This window comes from Chenopodium album, chromosome 1 (assembly GCF_948465745.1).
Source record: "Chenopodium album chromosome 1, dcCheAlbu1.1, whole genome shotgun sequence".
Taxonomy (NCBI): Eukaryota; Viridiplantae; Streptophyta; class Magnoliopsida; order Caryophyllales; family Amaranthaceae; genus Chenopodium; species Chenopodium album.
The window spans coordinates 67,059,979-67,083,428 of NC_137834.1; the positions used below are offsets into that span (position 1 = coordinate 67,059,979).

A 23,450-nucleotide genomic window follows, 5' to 3' on the forward strand; every position below is an offset into this window, starting at 1 on the left:
ACTCTTTAACCAAAAAAACCAAACCCGAGAGCAGTCCCTTAGAGAGGTCCAAGCTTTAGCTTGGGATTTCCACACCTCCCTAAGGATATCCTCGAGTATTTCCACTTATGTCTCTACCACTCCCTGCTAGCTTCCACCTTTGCAACCAAACATTAAACTGAATTGTGATGTTTCTTTCACCTCTGAGGGTGATTGGGTTGGTATAGCTGGTGTTTTCGTGACTTTTCAGGTACATAGGTTCTTGGTTTTCAGCAAAAATGTCCGGTTAAGTGTGTCATCATGGGAGAATTGCTAGCTATTTCATCTAGTCTGAGAATCGCAGTATAGAAAGGGTGGAACATGCTAGAAGTTTCTTCAGATTCGAAGCAAGTGGTGGAGCTTATACAGGGTGCAATGGTGATCAAAGATGCTAACTTGAACATTCTAAAATCTTGCAGGGACCAGTTTGAGAGGCTACGATCAGCGAAGCTATACCATGAAGGCAGGAGCTCAAACAAAGTAGCTGACCTCTTAGAAAAAAGCTGTAGGAAGTCCTTAGATAGAGGCACTTTGATTGTAATTTTAAGTGAACCCCTTGACCACGTTCATGATGTATTGTGGGAGGATAAACCTCCTTAATTCGTGTACTTTCTTGACTTTTTCTTAATCTAATTTCCTGCCCCTGGCTTTGCATAAAAAAAAAGGGGGTTTCAACAAACCAACTAGATCCTACAACAGCAGCAACTTCCTCACAACCCATAAGGGTGTCCCCAAGGACTAAGAAGGCAAAAACAGGAGTGTCAGCACCACAATATGTTTAATTTGACACTATTCGACAATAGCTTGGTTTTTTTTATTGCACATGTATTAGATGATAGTGACTTGGTTTTTTCTTTTTGGACATGTATAAGTGTTGATCTGGATGCAATGGTTATTTTGGACAAATTTATTTGATATTTGAAAATTATGGTCTTTGAAGTATATGGAATATATGTGCTTTCTTGTTATGCATTCCTTTTTTCTTGACACAGATCAAATGTAAATTGGATTAAATTTGCATTTTATCCATTAATAAAGGGGTACATTACATTGTAATTCCATCATCAAACAACACCATAATACCCTATTCGGTCCTTCAAACTACATTACATTGCAACAACATAAAACAGAATAAAACACATAATCAGAGCTACTATCACAATCACTTTGATGAAATTAACCAATTCATCAAGCCTCCCAATAATAGCAAAAGTACCACCTTGTTCAGCCCCAAATTTAGCAGCTCCAGGTCTAATTATGTCCTCTTCCTTCACCCAAGGAAAAAAATCGTTACTCCTACACTTGAAGAATAATCTTCGAGGATTCTTCGCAGTCTCTGAAATCTTCACAGCAGCGATTTTGGGGGGAACACACTGACATCGAATAAGCTTCACCCAACCTATCCTATCTTCCATGGTTACTGCCTTCAAAGAGGATGAAGATGAACGCGAATTTGACATGCTCATTCAATTGGGGAATTGCGCAAATTTGACAAAGAATTTGAGATTGAAAAAATAAGGGTTCATAAAAGGGGAAAAATTGGGGGAAACGATTTAAGAGGGAAATGAGATTTAATAGTTGGAGGGAAATGAGAATTAAGGTTAAATTATCATTAAGTGTATAGTTAACTAGGGTTAGAGTTTAAATTGCCTAATCAGGTCATTAATGCTACCTTAAGCTTAACATAATAAATTGAGGTTTACCAAAGACATTTTAAAAAAGTAAGTGTTTACCATTAAGAAAAGTAATAAGTTAAGGTTTACCACTGAGAATTTTCCTTATTTTAATTGCAAGGTTTTACTTTGGATTTGGAGAACTCTTCCAAGAATTTTATTGAAATCTATCTTCCTAAAGTTCTTTAATCTTTATATAGTTAATTAAGAGCTTACAACTTACAAGCCTTACATTCTCCTTTCACCACATTATAATATGGTTATTATATATGACCACATAACTAATATTTTAATTACTAAAACATTTTATAATCATCTTTATAATTTTTGTTCAAAATTTTTTTTCCTTATTATTTAGTGAGTAGATTTAGTAATACATTCATGCATTTTTTTTTTTGATGTAATAGGGCATATTTCATCATGACTTTTTTTTTTTTTTTTTGTTTGGAGAAAGCTCACCTCATCACGACAATATTGTCATGCCTTTGGCAATAACATTTTTGCATTAAATTATTATTAAAGTGGGTTAAAAAAAATTAATGGGAAATCCTACATGGTGGCCTCCTGTAGACACCCATTTGTGTCTCCCCAAAACCAAACCCAGTAATGAGTACCTTTCACGTCGAATCATAATCGAATGAAGTGAAAGTGTGGAAAGTCTAGTGATGCGGTAAGTTTTTAATTCTTTTCTTTCTCTCTGTTTTTGAAAACCTATTTTAAGAAAACAGCCAATCCAAATTGTTTTGGTCCATGGAAAGGGTCCAATAATGGTGTAGTTGGGTCGGGTTCAAAAAAAGCTTTCCAACGATATATTGTAAGCCCAATTCCAATGAATAATGAGGAAGTTATGGCTAAATTACTAAACTGGACCCGATTTGATTTCTATATACGACCCAATGATCTATAGGAGGGCCTATTATTGATTTATCATTCCTAATGCGATTAAGATTGATTATAGTCTTCTAGAATCTTCTAGAAGGTTCTTTTGAATCCTAATTTGATTAGCATTGATAAATTGACTTTTAAGAGTTTTAATTAGAATAAAAGAAGTGTTTTTAAATAAATTACAGTTTTACCCCCTCGTACGCTTAAATTTTATCAAAATAAGAAAACGCGTGGAAAACTGATTGAAGCGCCGTACGACACGTCTGCCGCCTGGCGACAGACCTGGCGTCTGGCGACAGCCTTGACGTCTGGCGACAGGCGCGTGTTTGGCGACAACGTCGTGTTTTATTCTTTTTAAAACTCTGCTTTGTTTTTTATCATATTCGGCTGATTTTCTTTATAAATAGCCTCCTAAAACCTCCGTTTTCTTATCACCAACTCTCATCAAGAAATTCTTGATTACTCTCTCTGTCTCTCTTTTCTAAACCAGCCTTTCTCAAACAAAATCCCGCATTCACAAGATCTAGACACACCTAGCATAGTTCGAAGTTGCCTACGCCCTAGACGTGAAAGGTTTGATATTTTTGAGGGTTTGATCCCAAATCTCTATTTCAATTATTTAATTTAATTGTTTGATCTTATATTTTCCTTGAAGCTACTAATGCGTGTATTTTGTTATTAGAAAGAGGAACTATACGAGGCATCCAAGTAAGTGCTTTAATTGTTTTATTGATATCTTGATAGAGAAATCATGTTTAGGTTGTTTTATTACTTCCTAGTACCATGTTTAGGGTAAAGGTTATAATATCAAATATGCTTATTATAATTTCTGTGATGCCTTTTATTGTCTTTCCTAATATCAAGTTAGTATCTTTTTTTTTTATTTTTTTTTACAGCTAGAACAAAGGGATTAAACCCCAACAGCAAAAACATTAACAGTTAAACAATGGAAAAAAGGGAAAAGAGAGTTGATTTTCTGCATCCAGCTCCTATATTCCTGTAACCCTTCTTCCTTTCCTTGCATCCAATTTGCAATTCTATGATCCTGACAGTACACCTGCAGACGCCAGAAGTGATTGCCAAGGGCTGCTTTCATCCCTTTAAACATAGCACATAACATGTTAGCAGTGTCATTCTTCTGCTGTACCATTTCCTCTCCCTGCAAAAGAGTGAAATCATTAGCCTTCAGTTGCCAGCACCACCTTTTCTGACCTTTAGAGCCCTTCCCTTTTTGCACCATCAGCCTTGTCTTAGTACAGTCATCTGCTCCTCCAACTATAGTCATGTACCCTGCTACCTGCTTTCCTTCCCTGCAAGAGATACCAAATCCTGGGGGAGCCTTGTTGTCTATAACATCCTTATGAGTTGTGAGATTCTTGTCTTGATCACATTGTCTTGATAATTTCCTGCATGCCAGGGCAGCTTTGCCTTCCATGTTCTTAATAGTGCCCCAAGGATTGATCCTTGAATTGCTAAAGGTCACATCATTTCTTGCTTCCCAGATGCTCTCCAACCCAGCTATGAAAAGCTGATAGCTATCTCCTAGGTTCTTGTCTTTCCTTCCCAGTGTTCTCTGCCAGTTGCTAATCCAATCTGCAATTGGGATATTGTTTTGAAAAGCCAAATTTATACCAAGGTTACTCCCCTTCCAAACATGGCTAGCAAATGTACAGTCCCTAAAAAGATGTTCTAGAGTTTCAAGCTGGAATTTATCTGGTTTGTTGTTATCCCAGCAGAGGAGGCAATGGTGGTTATCCCCTAGTCCCCTTTTTTTCGTTCACTTCCAACAGGTAAAGCTCCATTCAGAATTTTCCATAAGAAAGTCTTTTGCTTTAGACTCCCATCAAACTTCCAGAACCTCTTCCATTTGAAGTTGCAGGCCTTGTTGGTAGAATTGTTAGTGAGAGTGTTGTTCTTGTCATCATGAATCAGCCTGTACCCACTCCTGACAGTGTATATACCAGTGTGATTTCCTTTCCATAGGATTATGTCATTATTGCCAACTTCTAAGGTTGGCATTTCCTTTATCTTCTCAATAGTATCATCAGTAAACCACATACTACACCTTTCAAGATCCCACTCCCCGTTTTCTTTTTTGAGGCAATCAACATGTTCAGTTGAGGTCATAGTTTGATTCTTCCATGCTGGTGCTAAGCCTTTGACCCAGGGATGGTGAAGTTTAGCATCACACCCATCACCTAAAGACCATGCACACCCTTGTTTTAGAATCTGTAAACCCCATTTAATACCATTCCAGCCCCAAGTTCCAGTTTTCCTATTTTCCCACTTTTCTTCAAACAAGCTAATACTGTCAATACCATACTTGCTGCTAAAAACCTTGCTAATCAATGACTCAGGCTCCTGAATAATGCGCCATCCTTGTTTTGCAAGAAGGGCCTGATTAAAAAACCTTGCATCCAAGATGCCCAAACCTCCTTTATCTTTGGCTTTGGTTAAGAGAGACCATTTTTTCCAGTATACACCCTTGCCTATCTTGTTACCCAACCACCAAAATTTAGCTACAATGCTGTTAATATTCTTTAGGATATTAATAGGACATTTAAATGCTGACAGGACATATGTTCCCAAACTTGAGAGAACAGATTTAATTAAAGTTAGTCTACCAGCAGGGGAGAGGAAGAGAGAGTTCCAAGCATTGACCCTAGATTTTACTCTGTCAACCAGAGAGCCAAAAATCTGTTGCTTGGAAGTTCCAAAATCAGCAGGTATGCCTAAGTAAATACCAAAGTTATTACTCCTCTCGATTCTCAAAGTCTCACTGAATGTGGTAGTTGCATAATCATCCATATTTGGACTAGAAAGCAGAACAGACTTGTCATGGTTAATAATTTGGCCAGAAGCTTTACAGTAAGTATCAAGCACCTTCCTAAGAGATTGTACACAGCCCTCTTTACCTTGGATAAAAAATACAGAGTCATCTGCAAAGAAAAGGTGACTTATTTTTGGTGTTTTGTGAGCTACCCTGATCCCCACCATTCTACCTGAGTCTTCTTCCATCTTGATTAAGCCAGATAAACATTCCATGCATAGAATGAAAAGATATGGAGACAAGGGATCTCCTTGTCTTAGGCCACATTTAGGAAGGAATCTTTCCCCAGGAGAGCCATTGACAAGTATAGAAAAACATGTTGTGCTTACACAAGTCATGATAGTTTTAATCATCAAATCAGGAAGACCAAATTTACAGAGCACCTTCTCAAGGAAGTCCCACTTAATTCTATCAAAGGCCTTACTCATGTCAGTTTTGACATCAAGTTTTCCTTTTACGCCCTTCTTAGTTCTTCTAATGTTCTCAAGCAATTCATGTGCAATAAATATATTATCAGAAATGACTCTACCAAGAATGAACGCGTTTTGAAATTGCCCAACTAGATCATTAATCACTTTTCTCAACCTATTGGTAATGCATTTTGAGATTATTTTGTAGATGACATTGCATAAACCAATAGGCCTAAGTTTATCCATAGACTCCGGATTGTCACATTTTGGGATCAAAGCTATATTAGTGTAGTTTAATTCTCTCAATAAGTTACCTGATTGGAGTGCTGACTGAACAGCCTCAACCACATCGCTTTGTATCCAGCTCCAATTTTTCTGGTAGAAACCCGCCGGAATTCCATCGGGCCCAGGAGCCTTCCATGGTTGCATGACAAAGAGAGCATTTTTTATCTCCCTTCTTGTGTAGGGCCGTGAAAGAAAATCTCTTTGATCCTCGAACAGTCTCCTAGTTATGCCTTTGATACCTTGTTCAATTTCTCCAACTCGCCCTGCACTATTGAAATTTTCATTGCTTCCGTAAATGCCTTTGAAAAAGTTTGCTGCAATCTTCCCAATTTCCTCCTCGGAAGTCACCCATTCACCATTTATGTCACGAATTGCATCAAGTTTGTTTCTCGCCTTCCTCCCCTTTACATAATTGAAGAAGAATCTTGAGCATGTGTCCCCTTCACAATTCCAGTTCAGCTTTGCTCTTTGTTTCCAATAAATTGCCAGATTAGTCGAGTATTCTTCCAATTTTTTGCTAATTGCTCTGAATTCTTCATCCTTTCCTTCATTTTCCAGAATTAATTGCGCTTCTGTGAGATCCTTTTCGAATTTATCCCAATTCCCATTCCACTCCTCTCTTTTATCAAGCGTCCATCTTTTGATTTCCAGTTTGGCTCTTTGGATTTTTCTTGCCAATCTGAACATCGGGGATCCATTGTGCTGAGTATTCCATCCATTTGTTGCTGCTTCAATACACTCAGCATAGTTCAAACTCCACTGTTCTAATTTGTAATTGCTTTTTTTACGCTTTTTGCTTTGATGGGTTTTAAAGAGGATGGGGGCATGATCGGAAATTTGTATTGGCTTGTGAATAATGTGAGCATGTGGAAACAGATTGAGCCACAAGGAGTTTGCATAGCCTTTATCTAACCTTTCCATCACAAGATTATCCCCCTCCCTCCCATTTGACCAAGTAAATTTTGGTCCCTCAAAAACTATGTCGTGTAAGTTGCTACCATCTTTCCACTTATTGAATAAGTTCGCACCACGAATGTTAGTTGTATTCCCTTCGAATTTATCAAGTAACGAGTCGACTTGATTAAAATCCCCTACTAGCGAAATTGGTAAATTAAGAGTTGAGTTTGTCCAATGATTGAGACAATCCCAAACATCCCCTCTTAGAGTGGTACTAGGCTCTCCGTAAACCAAAATCAATCTCCATTTTCCATTGATATGATCATTAACATCTACTACAAGGAAATTGTTACAAACAAAGACTACATCAAACAAGGTTTTATCTTTCCAACCTAGCCATAGACCACCACTAAGACCTCTAGAGTCGACACCTTTAAAATAATAAAACCTAAACATCTTAAGCGATTGAAAATTAAATCCGAATTAGCTAATGTTAGGGTTAAACCTTTGATTTTTTATTGTTTAGTGACATGCTAGGGTTTGTTATAATTAATCTTGTTAGTATCATGCCTAGGATATTGCTATTATTATGCTTTATTTTTAACTTGATTATTTTTAACATGAACATGATTATTATTATTATTTTCATTATGATTATGATTATTATTTTTATAGTTGTCATGATTATTATTATTATTATTGTTATTGTTATTATCATGTTGCTTGATGTATTATTATTGTTATTGCTTTATCACACCTTTTATGAATGTTTAAAGGGAATTTGTACTTGTTATCACGCTTAATAAGATAATTAATAATCTTGTTTAGGGTTAATTTGATTATAATTCAAGTGATCGCTAATAATAGTTTTATTTGTGCATTAATATTCAACCAACATAGATGAAACAGGTTTAGGGTTAATCTATTGATTGCATGTTAGTCAAAAAACGCACATGAATACAAGCAGAATAAAGTAGAGGCCTATTATTAGGGCAGGTTCTTTAATTTCTCTTTTAGATTGGATTTGTACATTCATCCCCGAACTTCCAGTCTTGGTTCCTGACCTATTGGAGTTAACGATCTCCTAGATCATTAAGGGGTGTAACCTTTACCCTGTGAACGGTTTATAAGTTCCTAAAACTTGTTGGAGACTCTTTTGCTCTAGCTTCCTTCCCTTTGGACGCCACCGTACTTTAGTGTATGATCACAGTGGGGTTCAAGCTAGGAATAGTGATACCCAAGTTTTGAAAAACTAATCGTAGTGCCCTTTTTAAGGTTTATGGCTAACTTTTTAGGTTTATGGTTAACTTTTTTAGTTTTTGGTAACCATAATTAATTAAAAAAAAAAAACTCCCACCAGAATTGCAAACAAACTCCCACCAACATTCCTCACCTGAATGACAACCCCAAACCTAAAACCCCTTACCCAAACCCGAAACCCAAACCCTAACGAATTGTTGGGAGTGGTTTGGGCTATGGGGTTTTGGGTTTGGGTTAGAGGTTTTAGGTTTGGGGTTGTCGTGCTGCTCGTAGTGGAGGAAGGGGAGAGGGTTCGATCCGGTTAGGGGGAAGCGGAGTTTGGTTGAATCAGGGAAGGGAAAAAGGAGTGGCCGACCGGCACGATGGGGAGGGAGATGTATAGGGCGGCGCGGCTGGGTTGTGGGGTTAGGGTTCTGGCGAGTTGGTGGTGGCTGGGGTAGTTAGGGTGTTTTTTTTTTATTGTTTATAAAATAATTTTTTAATAAAAAAAATCAAAGATTAACCATTTTATCATAAAGGTTAGCCATAAAACATAAAAAAAAGTTCACTATACTTAATTTTGCAAAACCAAGGTACCACTTGATAGAATTGAAAAAAAGTTTGTCCTCCACCTAGAAAAATTGAAACCTGGAGGCCATCATGTAGAATTTCCCTTTTAAATCAAAGGGAAAAAAAAATACATTTGTGGATTATTGCGCATTTGCGCATTAAATTATTAATAAAGTGGGTTAAAAAAATAATAAATCAGTGGGAAAAAAAAACATTTGTGGATTATTGCTAGGAAAAGATAAAGTGTCTTGCTAAAAAAAGTAATAAAGTGAAAAGTATTAAAAAAAATTATATGGAGAACGTTAGTGGATAACTGGATGCTGGATATTACTCATTTACCATGTGAAACTCTTGGATGCACTTTGCTGGATAGTGGATATTACTCATTTCAAACCATGAAGACTTCAAAAGGTGTACGTTCTCTATCTATCTTGAGATACGAGCAAGGATTTTCATAATTCAACATTGTCTAGATTTTTTAGTACAAATTCTCTAGGAGCCACATCTTTTTAAATGTATGATTTCAACCTTGTTAGAGTCACAATTATGGTGTTTTCCACATGACTTATGATAGGAGCTTCACTAGTCTAAGCAACAACTATTTTAAATATTGGGCATTGAAACCCTAGCTAGTGCTCGTACTTTTGTAATACTTGGTATTTTTTTACCCTTCTTTGCTGATTGCAACGAGGATCCTTTAGTAGTATACAATATACACTCCCACATTATTAAGTGATGTGTTAAAATAACTCTTTCTTTGACAATTTTGATATTTAAACACTATGTTTGAGTTTCTAGTAAATGACATTTGCTAAGCTGATACCCTAAACTAACTCATCTGAAAATATATTGTTGGAACCAAGAAAACTTAATGTAGTTTTTTTTTTTTTTTTTTTTTTTTACAAAAACTTAGTGTAGTTTGCAAATAACTTATCATTAGGAGTAGGAAATGAGTTTATAAGATAAAGTCCTACAAAAAGTAAAGTTAATTATTATACACCATTTTGTAATCACATGTTCTAATTAAAGTGTCTTTCAACATGCAGCTTATAAAATTTGACCTTAAAAAGTCAAATATAACAATTATTCATGAGAAATTTATTAAGTTAAAGGCTACAATGTTTGAATTTGCGCCTTTGACATGGTTTCTTGAATAATATGTTTATTATTCTCGATTTCTTTTATTAGCTTTAAGTGCATACTTTTCATCGACACACAAGCCAATGCATACCTTTGATTATTAATATTTTAATTATTTTTTCCATTAAAAATTAAAGTACTCCATCCTTCTGTTTTTAAATACTTGCTCCATTTCTCCATGCGCGAAGTTTTAGGAGAAATTGAAGAAAGTAATAAAATATGAAGGTAGTGGAGTAGATAGAAGATTAAAATTTGTAAAAAAACAAAGTTGTTGAGAGAATTGGAGGAGAGATAATATGAAAATAATTAAATATGATCATGATGGGTCTACTAGGTGAGATAAATTAATTTAATATTGTAAAAGCTTTTCAAATAAGGAAAAGAAGCAAGTATTTAAAAACGGCTGATAAAAGAAAGTGAAGTAAGTATTTAAAAACGAATGGAGTATAAAAAGATTACTCCTTCCTTTTTTTTTTTTTTTTAATTATTTGCATTACTTGAGGATGCACAAAGTTTTAGGAGAGTGATAAAATATTGTGACTTTGTGAGTGGGTGAATAAATTATTGATGGTAAAAGTAAGATGGTGACCATGAAAGAGAAGGTATGTGAGAGAAGATAGATAATTTTATATTTAAGTGGGGACCATGGAAGAGAGAGAAATGATAAAATAAAGGTCTATTCTTATAGACTGAACTCAGCTGAACCGAACTGAATGGAACTGAGCTGACCTGACCTGAGCTGAATTGAATATTTTATAAGAGAAGGAAATTAGGAGCGGAACTGAATTGAGCTGAACTGAAAATAAACGTATGAGAATAAACCCTAATTTGAGTGGGGTTTAAAGTAAGAAAGAGAAATAATAAACTATAGCATAAAGTTACAAAATATAGAGGTGATGCATTTAAAGAAAACACCCATAAAAGGAAAGTGATGCAAATTAAAAAAAAACGGAGGGAGTACAAAAGAAGTGACTAAACCATTGCATAAAACTCCATCCGTTTTTAAATACTTGATCCACTTTTCTTTTTCAGTCGTTTTTAAATACTTGCTCTATTTCCTTATTTGGAAAGTTTTTTATAATATTTAATTAATTTCTCTCACCAAATAGATCCAACAATATTAATTCCATATTATATCTCCTTCAATTCTCTCCACCACTTTTGGGTTTTTATAATTTTTTATTATTCTACCAACCCCACTACATCCATATTTTATTACTTTATCTAATTTCCCCTAAAACTCCGCACATGAACAAATGGAGCAAGTATTTTTAAAACGGAGGGAGATTACATATACATATGTTAATAATATACAGTTAAAAGTATAAAAATAGTGTAAAAGTAAAAGTGATGCACTTATTTAGAAACAAAGAGAAAAACTACGCAATTGGGCATAACAATTTACATAATAGGAATTAGGTGAATAATATTATACTGCTAAAGTATATAAATAATGCAAAAGTCAAAGTAATACACTTATCTAGAAATAGAGAAAGTACTTCGCAATTACGCACCAAAAGAACAAAACTTAAGCAGTAGACAAACACATGGTTAACATTTATTATTTATTCCTTTAACTACCTCGGTGTATAAACACCTTGAGTGCATAAGGCATCCCAAAACCTTAACCTCGTCTTATAAGACTTGGATTCTTCCGTTACTCATCCTATTTCAATAATCATGAATGAGTAATAAATAAATCATTCCACAAATCAGATACCTTTGCCTCTAAGCGCAACTTGAATTTAGATTCAATTCTACATTGGTTTTCTAATTAGTAAGTGGAGATTCTAAAATTAAAAGAGAAAAACTAAGGAAGTCCCTTTTATAGACATGAAAACAATCACATATTCATATGTGGCTAACTGGCAAATTATTTCAGAACTATGGAAGTATTTTATTTCATTTACCAACACCGGTAAAGTTTAACATAACATGCTATAACATAGCTACTTATTTACAATAACAGCAAACCGTAGATTTCCTTCAGACTCGTTGCCTTACTACAAGAACAGGACACTTTGCATGATGAATGCAGTAGTTGCTAACACTTCCAAGAAACGCCCTGCATGAAAGATGTATATTAGAGGGGAAAAAAGAGATGCTCGTACAGTCGTACTGTGTATGAATAGTAGTACTGCAGGGTAGCAGATAATCTGCTTAAGCTTCATTTCAGCAGCAAAAACTATCATACATTTTCAAATTAGAGTATGCTTGAAGGAACTCTGAAGTTATATGATGTCGTGACTTGAGCTCTATATAACTTTGAAGTTATGTACTATTACTTAACAAGTTAATGCTGTTACATGATGCTGCGATGCATAAAGGGTTTTGTAAATTTAAAACCATGTAAAAGCTCAGGTTAATCTTGGGATAAATTTCTCCAATCTTAGACAAACCTTTGTAGAGCTCCTCGACTATGAGTGCCCATAACAAGTAAATTACAATGAAACTTCTCCACTGCATCACAAATCGCATCTTTTGGATTTCCCATCACACACAGCATCTCAGCATCAACCTGTAGCAAGTAAGATAATGAGTACCAACAGGGGCACAAAACATATTCAACAAAAATGTCTAGTACAGGCTATATGTTTGGTGCTTACCATTGTAAATCGACAAACATTCATTGAGGTAGACACAGCTCATTTTGAAAGAGAGTTTAACCACATACTAGCTTGACCGAGTTCCAAACTTAAAGCACTTAGTAATAGTTGGAATAGCTAATCTTATACGAGTAAATGAAATCATCTTTCTATTCATTCTTTCAAGTAGAACAATAGTCTAAACTCACAATTGGGAATCAAAGTTTTAACATAAACAGATATACGACTGAAGGAATATAAAACTTAACTTGATCATCATGTAGACAACTAAGAAGGGAAATATCAATTGAATGCGAAAGGTGAAAGCTAGTCCAATAAAGAATAAACAAACACAGGAAAACCATGGACCATAAAGGTTGCCTATGATCACTAGGAGTTTACAAACGTTCCATGATGTTCTCTATATTGATGTTTGGCAATCAGCATCAGTCTAATAAATAGTGGTCTGAATAAAAGATGAAATGAACTTTACAATGGGAGAACACCACAGAGCATTTAAAGGTTCATACCCCATATTGTGCACATATTTCCTTGGCTTTCGCAAGGAGAGAAGTTGCAAACTTTTTTTGATTCTGTTGGATTGTTGTTACCAGATCAAGAGCTGTAAAGGCAGAACACAAAAATTTCCAACATAAGTGTTGTACTGATATATCTCAAAAATTTTGTGCTGTCAAACGTGTTAGTCATTGGGTTCCTATACAGAATGAACCAATAGACCAATACATCAACCTAATGTATATCTTTTCAGTTTAAATGTGGAAATGCACAATATTTTTAATGAAATGCAGTATTAAAAATGAAGCTAATAACATTCATAAATACATGATCTCTATATTCAATTCAGTTCTAATTGTCCAGAACCCGTGTTAGGCCATATTCACCTAAGTTCAAATAAGTTGGTGAATATAATTTGTGAGAAATTGATCTCTCCAACAATGGAGAGATTTGGGAGGAAAACTCATCCTTTTCCCCTCCCCTTCCTTTCTCTTCCCTCCCCTTCATCACCCTCCCACTTAGTTATCCAAACAAAGACTTAATAGTTTTCCCCCTTTTCAGGACTAGGGATATTGTGCAAAACAGTTAATCTGTTATTTACTTATAACCTACTCCATACCAATGGCAGAGCCAATATTTTTTGAAGGTGGGGTGTAAAGGGTTAATAATTCCATACAAGTATTTTAATTATTAGAGTAAAATACATGGAAGTTTATATTCCTTCAATGGTATAGTATTATAGTCATTTACTGTGTGTTTGGATAACAATAACAATAGTGACAAGAAAGGGAGGGGAAGGAAAAGGAGAGAAGAGAAATGGAGGTGAGTGGAGGAAGAGAGTGACTTTTCATTTTCCTTCCAAATATCTCCAACAATAGAGAGATTTGGTTAATGTTCTTTCGGGGTGCACTATATTATTTTCACATTAAGATGGGAGGAAAATGGATTCCCTTACCCTATGTCTTACCCAAATTAGGGAAATTATATCACTCACTCTCCCTTCCCTTCCCTTCCCTTCCAAACATTTCTATTCAAACATAGTGTTAATATTTTAGAAATTATAAGAACTAAATTAACAAAACTGTATTATGATTTATGATCAATCAACTAAATCAAGGGTTGCCCGGAACTCAAACAATACAATATGTATAGAATTTTCCAAATCTTTCTAGCTTACTCCTTATTTTGATAATACTCCCTTCCATCCCTTTTGATAGTCGCTTATGGACAAATTTTAGTTCCAAAATGTTCACCCTATTTGTCTTTTTCAACGACTATTATTATTAACTGTTACCAAAATTCCCTCCAATTTGCAACAATATTTGTACAAATTTAACTTTTCTACGTAAATTTTGTTTTCACATCTCTATATTTTTGCATACCTAATGTCAATTTACTTTTTCAATGTTCTTTAACTATTCTTTTTTGTATTTATTAATTCCCGTGAAATTGGCCATAAGAGCCTATAAAAGGGAACGAAAGGAGTAATATATCAAAACTAGACGATATACTGATAGATACATTAATTGTCAGTTTGGCTTGGGTCGATTTGGAAGATCAAGATCGGAATACGTGATTTTCAATTAGACTTGAGGTATTCTAGGTTGGGTAATTAGATACGGGTCAATTTTACCAAGTCTACTCCTAATCAATCAATTTGTAAACAAAAATGTGTTAAATAAATAGAGAAAGAAGACATACGAACAGTGCCGTAACCACCAGCAAAAACACCACTTTGTGTAACAGAAACAGCCGTAAAGAGAATAACACCAGATTTGAGTTTATCGCCCAGATTTTGTAACGCCCATATCAGAGCATAACTGCTACACTCACTCTCATCAACTGCTACGATCATCTTTCCATTTTGATTCTTCTCTGCTGCTGCTGCTTCCTCTGCCATTTTCAATTCTTGTTTTTGGATAAGATAGGAACAAATATTTGGAACTTGTATAAGTCAAAGGAGAACAGAATTAGGTACTATTTGAATTGGTAGTTTGGAGTTTTTGACTGCTTGCTATGATATTTAAATACTTCACGTCACTGCCTTTGCCATTTAAGAAATCTGTGTGCGGTTTACATCTGGTGTTCTTTATTAGCCAAATCGCACATACCGTTACACGTTGCCACGAGGCATTTCCACATGTTACAAGTTTACATTGCTTCTTCCTTGTACGCTTAAAGCCTTTTAAGTAGTTGAAAAATAAAATAAAATCAAGTAGAGGTGGGATTTAAATTTCAACTCGTATGAACATAATAATTTAGCATGATTCAAGTTAAAATTAGACGAGTAGACTTGATCTGACCTGACCTCATTAAACCTTATTTGGACTTCTAAATTGACACCTTTGCTAGTAGCCGATTGCCGGATTAGGTATGGTTAAGGTTTAAATTAGGTTAAAACGAGTAAATACAAGTTAATATCAAATATCAACAAAACTTACAAAACTTGTTAATATCAAGGCTAATTTTGTAAATTTAACTACCACACCAAGGGTAATATTGTAATCAACCACACCCCCCTTCTCTCCCCTCTATCACCACCGTCCAACCTCTACTACCACCCACAACACCACCTTTACCTTCATGAATCGACCCCTGTCGACCACCAATTGACCCCAGCCGACCACCACACGGTCGTCGCACCAACATTCGGCCGCTGCAACACCACTAGCTACCACCCACAGCACCACCTTTAGCTTCACTAGCCTTTTACGAATCGACCCCAGCCGACCACCACAGGTCGTTGCACCAACATTCGACCGCCGCAACACCACTAGTACGAGCAAATCCCTTCCCTAAAGGGTTTGTACGACCCCAATTTTCATAAATTGCTACTAGGGTGTCCTTTTTTGGCCGGCCACCCGGCTGCTGTAGATCCGCGTATGTGGTTGACCTTGGGCATGGGAATGGAGGAGAGAGAAGGAAGTAGTGGCCATGGGAATGGAGGAGAGAGAAAGAAAAATTGGTAATGTGAGGGGAGGAGAGAGAAAAATTGGTGATATTAACAAAAGTTTGTTGATATCAGATATCAACTGGGTCTAGCTCGGTTAAAATGTTAGTTGAAAATTGGAATAAATAAAAGGGTTTGGTAAAGAGGTGATATGAAATAGAGGAGAGCATTAGCCTATTGATTCGTCTATGTCTTATACGAGACGAGTAAATAAGAAAAGTAGAGTAAAAGTAGTGGGATTAATTTTGTAATCATCCATTATTATTTAATTAGCTTAACTCATAAGTTAGTAACACGAACCAATGTTACAATGCTACCTCAAGACTTATTGTATATTGACATTAAGGACCTTCCTATAGTCTAATGAGTCCTATATGAGTCACAAGACAGACTTTTGTAAGGGCATGGTTTTGGCATCTTGGGGAGCAACTACAAAAAAGGTATAGACAAAGATCAAAATTTAATTCTCCTTAATAGCGTTCATGATAAATGTTCCGGGGTGGAACCGAAATGATGATAAGAGCATAAGAGAGTAAGAGAAAATAGAGAAAGTGAGAGAGAGAGAGCCCTCCCATGTCACTCGGTAATTTGGTATTTATAGTCCTTTTTAATGTTTAGATTCTAGCGCCAATTGTTCCGGGGTGGAACCGAAATGATGATAAGAGCATAAGAGAGTAAGAGAAAATAGAGAAAGTGAGAGAGAGAGCCCTTCCATGTCACTCGGTAATTTGGTATTTATAGTCCTTTTTAATGTTCAGTCCTTTTTTAGATTATAGGCTTGGGCTAGTGTGCTTTTAATAACTTGCACGGTTCATTGGTATATTAAAGGCTTTTTATATAAGTAATGAGTTGGGTCATTATATATCCCGTACAATAAACATTTCTTAAATTGTAGGCATCAAATGGTTGACAGGAGTCGATATCATCAGTAGTACTCAACTATTTCTGTATTTTCATGGGAGACTCCATATTTAGAGGATGAAATTGATTATTAGGAAGTTTGAAGTTATCTCAACTATTTCTGTATTGTCATATGAAACTCCATCTTTTGAGGATGAAATTGATTATTAGGAGGTTATCACTTTCCATTGATGTTTGTATGTGATTACGTAGTACATAAAAACACAACACCAAACTATGATTTATTGAACAAGTATACATATTACATACTGTACATACTCTTTAAAAAAAAAAAAAAAAAAAAAAAGCAAACATTTGAACGTCCTTATTATTACAACATCATATTATTTATCATGTTATAAATATGTCTCCTTTCAAACCAAAAGGCGAACTTTACCTTCAAGCTCAAACCTTAAGAGTCTATCCATCGATTTCTAATGCAGACATACTAGGTTGAAATATAAATCAAGAGACATTTTCATTGTAAAAAAAAAAATACATAAGCGAGACTTAATCATTCATAATAAGAGAATCCATGAGTACTGGTTTAAAAAAAATAACAAAAATAAAATAAAATCCATGAGTACATAAGGAAAGACCTCAGCCGTGACACTATTTTCCCAGACTTTTTCTACATTAAAAGGAATAAAAATGTATATTATTATCTTGTAACAGAGAAATAATTGAATTTTTATGTGCAGCTTTAGCCTAGGGTATCCATGGAGCGATGGAATCAATGGCCACCTCCGCCACCACTAGGTGCAGATGATAACCGTTCGAGCAAATAAGCCATTTGGTACCTCACCCTTTCATGTAAAGGGTACATAGAAACATGATCATTTCTACTGCTCGTAAAATCTTCTTGCAACACTCTTGTTGCCGCAACATGAAACTTGCCTGAAGCTGAGATTATTAACACGAGCAATAAGATCTGAAGACTAATCAGCCAAGTTACTTTCATATTTGTATTCAGAAAATTTTGTAAATACTTTGTAGATATAAGATTTTCACTTGAAATTATTAGTGTATAGGCTGTAGTTTTATTACCTTATTATAAAAATGCTGAAGGATTCAACGAAGGATATATATAGACATATGATAACAAATTGAGCTCATTCTTTGACTGATGGTAAACTCTGGAATGTGGAACTTCCACAAAAGAAGCAAAATTTGGCTTCGTGATAATGAATATCGACACATGCGTACTAAGGTACAAAATTATATACCAAAAAAGGAAGAAAAAAGCTCCAAAGGCTGCTCTGTTTTGGTTCAAACCTTTGAAAGTTTTGTGATGCAAGGCATGAGAATCACAGTCAGAGGATAACAGTTTTCTGAGTCATACTTGATAACTCCAAGACTGAGGGAATTTCTAAAATTGACAGTTCTTGACTAACTTTGTTTGAAATTTGACTACCCTGTTAACAATATCACCAGCCATCGACAAGTGAAAATTGTACAGCAGAAAACCAATCCACCAAATCTATTAATCAAAGACAACAAGAAACCGGCCATTTGAGGGAAGGTGAGACACTCAGAGGCCGGAAGTGGTAGTGTATCTGGGGTGAATGCCTGCTAAAGAGTAATAGACATGGTGGTGTACATGCAAAGGAATTGATAGACAAAGTTTAACTGCTCAAAATTTGTTACTTCATAATTATGTAATAAGGATACAGGAGAATTATTCTAGAATACAAATAATTGACACAATAATACCAACACTTCACTGAACAAAAGGTCATTTTAATGTACTCAATGGAAACAGTAATTCAAACCCCTTCCCCATTCGCAATTTGCATTGCACTTGAGGCTCATCCCAAAAATAAAAAAATAAGAAAAAGCTAATAAATAAAAAGGAAACAGGAGAGTTTGTACAGTCAAGCTGGGACCCCATTTTTCATATAATTAAGGAACTTGGCTCTCGATTCGGGAGGAATACGGATTGGGCGAAAATTTTTGTTAAGCCAGACTGCAGTTCCCTTAGCTTCAAGGATAGGCTGTCAAACAAAAGACGTGGCCTTTCAGTATATAGAGAAAAGCAAAGGAAACGTTAACAACACTATGCAATTATAAAGCAGGGGCAGGATAAGAAAACAACCTCTTGATTTGGTAACTTATAAATGTAATGCTCAAAGAAGAAGCGAACAGCAGAGTAGTCTGAGACCCTCACTTTCACAACAAATTTGTCTCCACTCTGCTTGACATGGAATGAGCAGATGCATTACAAACCAATCAGATTATAATGATATTGGTACTCAAAACCCTAAGCGCTCTAGGTATAAATCTATACAATGCAGAAACTAATTTGTAATTATTTAAGGGAACACGGAAAAATAATAAATAAATAAATAAATTTTTTTTTTTTTTTTAAATGACATTAAAAAAAAAATGGCATAAGTAACTCATACCCTTAAGCAGATGCACTCACCATAAGCAATGTTTTGAAATAACAAATTCAGGTAGGAATAAGGCCCATCAAGATTATTACTTATTAGTTCAAAAGTTCCAAACTGCATTGCCAATTAGCTAGGCTAAACAGCATTAAAATGTTTCTACTGCTAACCAACATGTAATTTACCCTTCAAGGCTCTAGGAAATCACCTTCTGCCATGGCGTATACTATAAATACTTGCATGTAGTGTATTACCACCAAGATTCATGCAAAAAAATATCTAAACAAAAATAATTTATGAAGACAACAGATAGTAGCACTATTTCAGCAATTGTACAAAACATGTGGAAAGCATACCCTAAGAGGCGCGATAAATTTGAGAGTCAATTCTGACAATGCAAGTGAATCACCACTGTGAGCAACAGCACTAGCACTCAGACCAATACTTTCCAAAAGCTCGTGACGTGCTGCATAAAAGTTCAAGAGCTTGGTCAATAGTCTGCTTGCAGAAAACAAATACTTGTATAACATTAATGTATTCAATAAGAAGTAATAAGAAAAAATTCAGAAGCAAGCAACATAGAGCAAAAATACAAAGCCAATAGCATCCACAAATTTTCCCATGAGTCTGGTTAATTGATATTTTACTAGTTCATCACAAAACCTATAATGCACTTCAGTAAACAGAAAAGCCCAAAAGGACTTAAAAGGAAAACTAAAATTGTAAATTATTTCAGTATACAAAACAAAACAAAATTTCATATGCATGGTTACTGACTACTATGAAAAAAAAATATCGAAAAAAAATAGATGCAAAGCTTGTGGTGTTGTGCAAAAACACTTTGGTAGCATAAATTTAAAAAATTGCTGAACAATTCAAGATGATGCAATATATATAGCTTGATGCAATATATATAAAAGTTGGAGATCACTGAATGATATTGATGAGGAAGATGATACCCGAATATAAGCAAGATAGTCATCAGGGGAGGAGGGCCAGCATGGATTCCTTTATAAGCAAGTGAAGGCCATGGGTGTAAACACTAACATTTATTGAGGCATCAGGGTAAACTTACTAAATAGACCAAAGAAATGCCATATTGCCACACTAGAGGTTATCGAAGAATGAAAGAGGACAGGTTGTGCAAGTATATAGGATTTATAGAGAAACAGATAAAGACGATCAATTCAATTTCTAAAACCTTTTTGAAAGACTTCTTTTTCAGCTATTGATACATAAGATATCTCTAAAGCAGTGTATATAGGGCTTGAGATTCTAGATGCTGGCCTGGCAAAAAGGTTGGAGTGACAGCTTAGTGCAAGTTTTTGCTGGTTGTTCAGCATACTAAGAAGCATTTGAGAAAAGCAAATATTTAAGTTGGATGCATAGAACAAATGCTAGAATTTTATTTTTTATAATTACTTGTGGAAAGGAACAGTATTGCAGGAGGACAAAGTATCAGCTACAATTGAGACAACTTATATGAACTCTGAAATACATCAGGACGACAAAGTATTTTTTATGATAACATTGTGATAAAATTAGTACGCTAGGTCTATCCATTTTCACATTCAGTTTGAAGAGCAGTTTTTTCATTAAACTTCTTTGTTTCCTCTAGTGTGATAGACTAAAAATAAATATTGATCCTGATAAAATTGGCTAGAAAAAGAAAAATATTTGGAAAGGGCAGAGTGGCATTTGGACATACACATATTGTAAGGTCCAAGATACTCTTAAATTGCAAGAACCACAAAATTTCACGGGTCCAATGCATGATCTCTAGCACCATGAACAACTACCAACGTAAAGGTTTAATTTGGTGTATCTCATTCTGTCTAATGAATATATTATACAAAGCATGAACTTATTTAATTTATTTTGAACTTATATATATATATATATATATATATATATATATATATATATATATATATATATATATATATATATATATATATATATATATATATATATATATATATATATATATATATATAATCTGAAATTGCTTAATCTCTGAGCAATTTTTTTGAATTTTCTAGAAAAGTTAGTGGGGCATGGTGAGTGTGGCAGATAAAATTAATAGTGTGTCATTTATTCTAAAACGACCAAAAGAAAGAAGTGTATCAATTATTTTGAAACAAAGGGCGGGATATGAACTTTTTTTGAACTATATTAACTAGATCGAACTCACTTTGTCAAAAGTAAGTCAAAATAAGATGTACCAAAAGGTATATTGGGATGTCTATAGTGAATAACACGATCATTTCTATCTAAGCATCGAATCCATAATAGGGTATAAAGTATCTAGAACTTGCTAAAAAGGATTGTTCACATTCATAAATAGCATAATATGGTCAAGCATTTAGAGTACTTATACAACAAAGAAGGAGCCAAGAGGCAATATCATCAAAGAGACTTCAGAACACACAGTAAGAAGCATCAATAACAAAGAATGCTTAATTAGTCTAGCAAAGAAAAGATTTAAAGCAAAGTATATGGTCTACCTACCATGTTCGATATAATTCGCATACCTAGCATTGTTAACAACACCAAATTGATCCAATTCATAGTCACGTACTTTCATCTCAATCTCAAAAAACTCAACTGCTCTGCAAATAAGACAAGATAATCATCATGACCTTAAAAATTATGGAATGTGTAAGAAAGCAAGTCATTCATCAACATCACACCAAACTAAAATGCAACATCTTATTTCACACCAAACTAAAACACAAGATCTCATTTCACTTGTATAGCGAAATATTATTATTCTTGAATTTGTAGAATAAATATTTTTTCAACAATTCTAACAACATGATTATATTTATTTCCTTATAATATTATCGTTCAAATATGGTCAAAAGCCTAAGTTCCCAACTTCGATTTGTCATATTAATCACTTACTATCTCGAATGTTCTACAAAATTTGACACATTTCCTAATCTAACAACAGAAAAAACAAAGAAAAAGAAACTTTAAACCAGTATAAATTTAACCAAAAAGCTTAATTAAAAGCAAGAAACAAGTGAAAATAAGCAATTAAAATACCCTTTGTCAGTCGTGAGTTCAAACGCAGGTGCATTGGTAGCACAGGCAAGAGGAATTGCGCGCTGATTATGCGGTCGACAATTGAACTCCAATGGCTGAGAAATTAATGGAAAGCGCGGCGAAATTGGGCGGAGATTTTGGAGGCGAGCAGCCTTGGGCGGTGTCAGCGGCACATTCACGGCCGTGCAAGTAGTAAGTGCCGGCAACATAATTGGAATTGATTGTGCTGCAGATGGTGTAATTAAATTCTGTGATAATATATGGGCCTTCAGCCCTCTACATGGTGTTTAATATTTTGGGCCGTTGGAAGTTGGTTGCTGCTATTTATCAACAAATTAATTGATTTTACAGGATAGAGTGTTCGAGCACAGAGATTGAATATAATGTCCAAATGTAAATCTACTGCATAAGTTAGGTATGGTAGATTGGAAAATGGAAACCACCCAATGCTATTAAACTACTTGATTTTTAGCCACATTTTTATTATTTTTTACAAGAAGATCATTCAACGAAATCAACAATACAAAACTTATACAAGAAAACACAAAACAACCAAATATAAAACTAGTGTTTAGGGTCTGTTCACATTTAATGAACTGAACTGAGCTAAGCTGAACTGAACTAAACTGAACTGATTGGACCTAAACTGAAGTGAACTGAACTGAGCTGATTGGCAGACCCGTCTTTACACATGTTTTTTTTTCCACACACAGAACAGGACTCCCAACAATCAGGGACCCATAATTTTTTTTAAAAAAAAATTACTCCCTTTGTCCCAGTTTACTTGCAACATTTTGACTGGACACGCTTGTCGATGCACATGTTTGACCGTTAATATCGTTTATTATATATTTTAATAAGTTATAAAAAATTTTATTTTAAGAAACTATACATTAAAATAAACCCAATAACATCTTACATGATTACATTGACTTTCATATAATAGCTAAAAAAGATGGTCAAAATGAGATTTGTGAATAGTGTAAAAAGACAAACCGTTGCGAGTAATTTGGACGGAGGGAGTATAACCTTACATATTCACCTTCTTCCCCGTAAAATGACACCATTTTAAAACTAAAACCTAAAATGACACCAAAACTAAAACCTAAAA

At 34.8% G+C, this 23,450-nt stretch overlaps 3 protein-coding genes across 3 annotated transcripts; all 3 read right to left on the bottom strand.

Moving 5' to 3' along the window:
* Positions 1-3,486: 3,486 nt before the first annotated feature.
* On the bottom strand, positions 3,487-7,454 carry LOC145634673 (uncharacterized). The gene is made up of 2 exons (XM_081686077.1): positions 4,358-7,454; positions 3,487-4,169 (listed from the first exon to the last, which is right to left on the bottom strand). The coding sequence occupies exons 1-2, from the start codon at positions 7,452-7,454 to the stop codon at positions 3,487-3,489; spliced, it is 3,780 nt and encodes a 1,259-aa protein (XP_081542203.1).
* Positions 7,455-11,743: 4,289 nt separating this feature from the next.
* Positions 11,744-15,032, bottom strand: LOC145597405 (uncharacterized). The gene is made up of 4 exons (XM_081653599.1): positions 14,750-15,032; positions 13,063-13,154; positions 12,347-12,465; positions 11,744-12,012 (listed from the first exon to the last, which is right to left on the bottom strand). The coding sequence occupies exons 1-4, from the start codon at positions 14,946-14,948 to the stop codon at positions 11,934-11,936; spliced, it is 489 nt and encodes a 162-aa protein (XP_081509725.1). The 5' UTR covers positions 14,949-15,032; the 3' UTR covers positions 11,744-11,933.
* A 3,490-nt stretch (positions 15,033-18,522) lies between these two features.
* Positions 18,523-22,707, bottom strand: LOC145597492 (acyl-acyl carrier protein thioesterase ATL3, chloroplastic-like). The gene is made up of 5 exons (XM_081653713.1): positions 22,340-22,707; positions 21,800-21,900; positions 19,645-19,754; positions 18,994-19,089; positions 18,523-18,892 (listed from the first exon to the last, which is right to left on the bottom strand). The coding sequence occupies exons 1-5, from the start codon at positions 22,546-22,548 to the stop codon at positions 18,773-18,775; spliced, it is 636 nt and encodes a 211-aa protein (XP_081509839.1). The 5' UTR covers positions 22,549-22,707; the 3' UTR covers positions 18,523-18,772.
* Positions 22,708-23,450: the final 743 nt, after the last annotated feature.